This window comes from Austrofundulus limnaeus, unplaced genomic scaffold, assembly GCF_001266775.1.
Source record: "Austrofundulus limnaeus strain Quisiro unplaced genomic scaffold, Austrofundulus_limnaeus-1.0 Scaffold490, whole genome shotgun sequence".
NCBI lineage: Eukaryota > Metazoa > Chordata > Actinopteri > Cyprinodontiformes > Rivulidae > Austrofundulus > Austrofundulus limnaeus.
This window is the reverse complement of record NW_013952892.1, coordinates 7,349-12,386: the sequence shown is the minus strand read 5'-3', so window position 1 is coordinate 12,386 and position 5,038 is coordinate 7,349. Positions and strand designations below refer to the sequence as shown.

The following is a 5,038-nucleotide window of genomic DNA, read 5'->3' as shown; positions in this document are numbered from 1 at the left end:
AGGACCCAGCAGGACCCAGGAGGACCCAGGAGGACCCAGCAGGACCCAGCAGGACCCAGCAGGACCCAGCAGGACCCAGGAGGACCCAGCAGGACCCAGGAGGACCCAGCAGGACCCAGCAGGACCCAGGAGGACCCAGCAGGACCCAGCAGGACCCAGGAGGACCCAGCAGGACCCAGCAGGACCCAGCAGGACCTGGATCAGGTCTTTCATGAGAACATTTGTTGATAAATGAGGAGCAGAACCTGGATTTGAAGAGGTTTATTTCCTGCTGCAGTTTTCACTTACATCACATCAACAGGACAGACTGGGTCAGAACCTCCCAGAACCTCCCAGCAGAACCACGGGTCCAACATGCCGTCAGCCGGTTCTGTTCTCCCGCCCCCACCTCCCCGCTCCCACCTTTCACTTCCTGCTCATCCTCCAAACAACACGACGAAACACAGAGACAAACGGGTCAGAACACAACAGAACGGGTCAGAACCACTCAGAGGTTAGAACTTTTTACAGGTAAGAGTTAAAAAACAAAAACAAACGAGTTTTATTTTCACACAAACTACAAAAACACAAAAACAGACATCAGCACCGCCAGACACACAACTGCACCTTTAACCCTCCTGTAACCGGGTCAAACCGGGTCAAACCGGGTCAGCAGGAGGGTCAATCTGAGGATTAATAAAACCTGTTCTTCTACAAAGGTTCTCTGGTTCTGGTTCTGGTTCTGTTAGTGGGTTAAGGTCTCATGAGGTGGTGATTCCTGCAGGTCCGGGTCTTCTCCTGGTTCTGGTCCCGTCGGGTCTGAGTTCTGGTCCTCGGTGGGCAGCTCAGAAGATGGTGCTCCAGCGTTTGGGGGGCGGGCGGGACTTGGCTTCTCCCTGCAGATGAGAGGAGAGTGAGGGGTTCTGACCCAGATGGAAGCGGGCCGCAGGTTCTGGACTAAAACCTGAAAGGATTGTCAGACTGGACCTGGTGGAACCGGTCCACGCTGAGACAGGAAGTGATTTCAGACCAACATCAGGAATAATTAATGTCAGATTGATCTGGACCCTGAACAGAACCAGGATCTATAAAGTCCAGTTCTACAGGACCCGGTTCTGAGATCTTTAAAGAACTGGTTCTGGGCTCACCAGGTTGAAGATTCTGGACAGGGTGCTCTGTTCCCTGCGCCTCCGGACCGGCGACTTGGTGCTGTCCGGACGAGACGAGGCCTGAAAACAGAAGCTCTGTAAGACCAGAACCAGAACCTGAACCTGAGTCTGAACCTGAGTCTGAGTCTGGAACCAGAACCAGAACCTGGTTCTGGTTGTCTCTAACAGGTTTTGACAGAACTTTGTGGTTCAGACTCAGCTGTGTGAAGAACAGGTCTGACTGAGACAAGAGACGAAGACGAGGATCAGTTTCCACAACCTTCAGAGGACAAACAGAGACAAAGTCCAGAGGGACCATGAGTCACACCTGAGACAGAGGAGGAGGAGGAGGAGGAGGAGGAGGAGGTGTTACAGGACAGAAGAGGTGAGGAAGAGGAGGAGGAGGAGCAGCCAACAGGTCCTGCAGGAGGAGGTTTTTACCGGTTTATAAACAGCTGAGAAGTTTCAAAGTCATCCAGGAGCAGCGAGTCGCTCTGAGTTCAAGTAAACAAGCAGGTAAATAAACAAACAAAAACAAGTTTAAAGTAAAACAATCAATAATAAAGTTATCTGTAGAACAGAGCTGTAAGACTGTAAGACAGAACTCTCAGCTGTAAGACTGTAAGACAGCTGTAAGACTAAGACAGCTTTCAGCTGTAAGAATGTAAGACAGCTTTCAGCTGTAAGACTGTAAGACAGCTTTCAGCTGTAAGACTGTAAGACAGAACTCTCAGCTGTAAGAATGTAAGACAGCTGTAAGACTGTAAGACAGAACTCTCAGCTGTAACACTGTAAGACAGAGCTGTCAACTGTAAGACAACTCTCAGCTGTAAGACTTAAGACAGAGCTGTCAGCTGTATGACTGTAAGACAGAGCTTAAAGCTGTAAGACTGTAAGACAGAACTCTCAGCTGTAAGACTGTAAGACAGAACTCTCAGCTGTAAGACTGTAAGACAGAACTCTCAGCTATAAGACTGTAAGACAGCTGTCAGCTGTAAGACTAACAGAGCTCTCAGCTATACGTCTGTTAAACAGCTCTCAACTGTAAGAGCTGTCTTATTCCAGTCTTACAGCTGAGAGCCCTGTCTTACAGTCTTACAGCTCAGCGTTCTGTCTTACAGTCTTACAGCTCTGAACAAGTTTTGGTTTCTTGTGAGTAAAACATGTTTAGAGTGGTTTAGAGTGGTTAGGGTGAGGACAGTTGCTGTGCAGATAGAAGACATGTTTAGAGGACAGCTGGCGCTCAGAGTCAGGAGGGTTTTGGGGGTTCTTGGTTCTGGGGATCAGAGGGGTTCTGTAGGACTGAAGAAGACTGTGACGTACCAAACCCAGAACTTCTCTCCACTGGACATGAAACAGAAAATGTGAAGATTTGTCTCAGACTGAAGCTGCAGATTTGTTCATCAGTTTACATTCAAACAGGTTTTATTGAGTTTGGTTCAAACGAAGCAACAGAACCAACAACCTGAGCCTGACTGTAAACATGAGTGTAAACAAGACTGTAAACATGACTGTAAAGAAGACTGTAAAAGAAGACTGTAAACATGAGTGTAAACGTGACTGTAAACAAGACTGTAAACGTGACTGTAAACATGAGTGTAAACAAGACTGTAAACATGAGTGTAAACAAGACTGTAAAAGAAGACTGTAAACAAGACTGTAAACATGAGTGTAAACAAGACTGTAAACATGACTGTAAACATGACTGTAAACATGACTGTAAACATGACTGTAAAAGAAGACTGTAAACAAGACTGTAAAGAAGACTGTAAACATGAGTGTAAACATGACCGTAAACATGATCGTGAACATGACTGTAAACATGACTAAACACGACTGTAAACACGTGTAAACACGGCTGTAAACAAGACTGTAAACACAACTGTAAACACGAGTGTAAACATGACTGTAAACATGATCGTAAACACGACTGTAAACGAGTGTGAACACGCGTGTAAACACGAGTGTAAACCTTACTGTAAATATTACTGTAAACATGACTGTAAACATTACTGTAAACATGACTGTAAACGAGTGTGAACACGAGTGTAAACACAACTGTAAACACGACTGTAAACACTACTGTAAACACAACTGTAAACACGACTGTAAACACGAGTGTAAACACGACTATAAACATGACTGTAAACAAGACTGTAAACACGAGCGTAAACATGACCGTAAACATGACTGTAAACAAGACTGTAAAGACGAGCGTAAACATGACCGTAAACATGACTGTAAACAAGACTGTAAACACGAGCGTAAACATGACTGTAAACACAAGTGTAAACATGACTTTAAACATGACTGTAAACATGACTGTAAACATGACTAAACACGACTGTAAACATGACTGTAAACATGACTGTAAACATGACTAAACACGACTGTAAACATGACTGTAAACATGACTAAACACGACTGTAAACATGACTGTAAACACGACTATAAACATGATTGTAAACAAGACTGTAAACACGAGTGTAAACATGATTGTAAACACGAGTGTAAACATGACTGTAAACAAGACTGTAAACACGAGCGTAAACATGACTGTAAACACAAGTGTAAACATGACTGTAAACATGACTGTAAACATGACTGTAAACAAAAACAATGTTTGCTGATAAACAGGAAATAAATCTGAGTTCTTCTCTTTATGACAGATTATAAACCTGCAGATTAAATAAATCAAGTTTCAGAGATTCTGACGTTAAAAACAAAGTCTGAACAGAACCAACATGCGGACCTGTAGCTTTATGACCCTGGTCCCTGTAGAACCAGAGCAGGGTCTGACCCTGGTTGTGGTCTTCATGGACAGAATGGGGGTCTGGTTTCTGCAGACCCAGATCTCTCTGGAGGGATTATAGATCCTCTCTGGTCTGGGAACACTTTGGGATCCTCCAGGAGGAGCTGGAGAAGGAGAGAGGTCTGGGTGTTTCTCCTGGACCTGACCCCTGGTTGAGTTGGAGTTCTGAGTCCAGAGTCTTCCTCTCCTCCTCCTCCTCCTCCTCCTCCTCCTCCTTCTAAGGGTTTAAATCTAAATCTTTATTTTCCAGGTTTGATCCAACCTTCAGTCTGAAGCTGGTGAACCTCTGAGGACCAGCAGGGGGCGCTCCTCCAGAGACCTCACAGCTGAGCCGTGGCCTCCATGTATGAAAACATCAGAACCACTCTAGTCTGACTCGACCCGGTTCTGGTTCTGTTGCTTCGTCTTAATTTCAGGAAACCACAAAATTAAAGTGTAAAGAAATAAATCCTCTAAAATTTACTAAATAATCTAAGAAATCTGATTAAAGCTAAATGTTCTTGCTCAAAGCTTTTGTTTTGAAATTAAAGTAAGGATGATGTCATTGATGATAAAACGGTTATTTTTGTTTGTTCAGATTCTGCCACCAGGTGGCGCCAAAACAAATGTTGACACAACCTGAGCAGAAACTTGAAGCTGAAAAGTTTCAGAAGTAAAAAAGTCGCGACTCACCGTTGATTTAGGAGGAGGGGAGGAGACCTGCAGGAGAAACAACAAACAACCATACTGAACGTAAACAACAACAACAACAACAACAACTGATCTGAGACGAGCAGAACCAAAGAAACTCACGATGCTCCTGAAGAAGTGCAGCACGGCGTTCTCAGTGGGCCGGCGGCGGGCCGTGGCCTGCTGGGGCGAGGCGGCGTGGGGACCCCGGAACGAGCCCTGACCCCCACATGTCAATCAACACAAGGTACAATAAACAACAACAACAACAACACTGATTCAAATGAGCTCATCATGAAATAAAATCTGTTTCTATCAGACAGGAAGTTGGATTATTGTGATTAAATGTTGATTCGACCAAATTATCTTTTACATTTCTGATAACAAATTTAAAAATTTTAGCTTCATAATATTTCAGCCTCGTTAGAAG

At 44.6% G+C, this 5,038-nt stretch overlaps 1 protein-coding gene and 1 long non-coding RNA gene across 3 annotated transcripts in view; one reads left to right on the top strand and one right to left on the bottom strand.

Annotated features, from left to right (window-relative positions):
- Window positions 1-246: 246 nt before the first annotated feature.
- Window positions 247-5,038, bottom strand: part of LOC106530094 (myelin basic protein) — a 7,861-nt gene continuing 3,069 nt past the window's right edge. The window contains exons 2-6 of one of the 2 annotated variants that reach the window (XM_014025658.1): window positions 4,732-4,827; window positions 4,612-4,638; window positions 2,451-2,471; window positions 1,128-1,208; window positions 247-875 (exon numbers count right to left, since the gene is read on the bottom strand). In XM_014025658.1, the coding sequence (XP_013881112.1) occupies window positions 825-875; window positions 1,128-1,208; window positions 2,451-2,471; window positions 4,612-4,638; window positions 4,732-4,827 (276 nt within the window). In that variant the 3' untranslated portion in view covers window positions 247-824. The remainder of the gene's footprint in view (window positions 876-1,127; window positions 1,209-2,450; window positions 2,472-4,611; window positions 4,639-4,731; window positions 4,828-5,038) is intronic. The other variant, XM_014025659.1, reaches the window with a different exon arrangement.
- Window positions 1,215-4,638, top strand: LOC106530096 (uncharacterized). The gene is made up of 3 exons (XR_001311729.1): window positions 1,215-1,643; window positions 4,190-4,374; window positions 4,517-4,638. It is a non-coding gene; the product is annotated as an uncharacterized LOC106530096 (long non-coding RNA).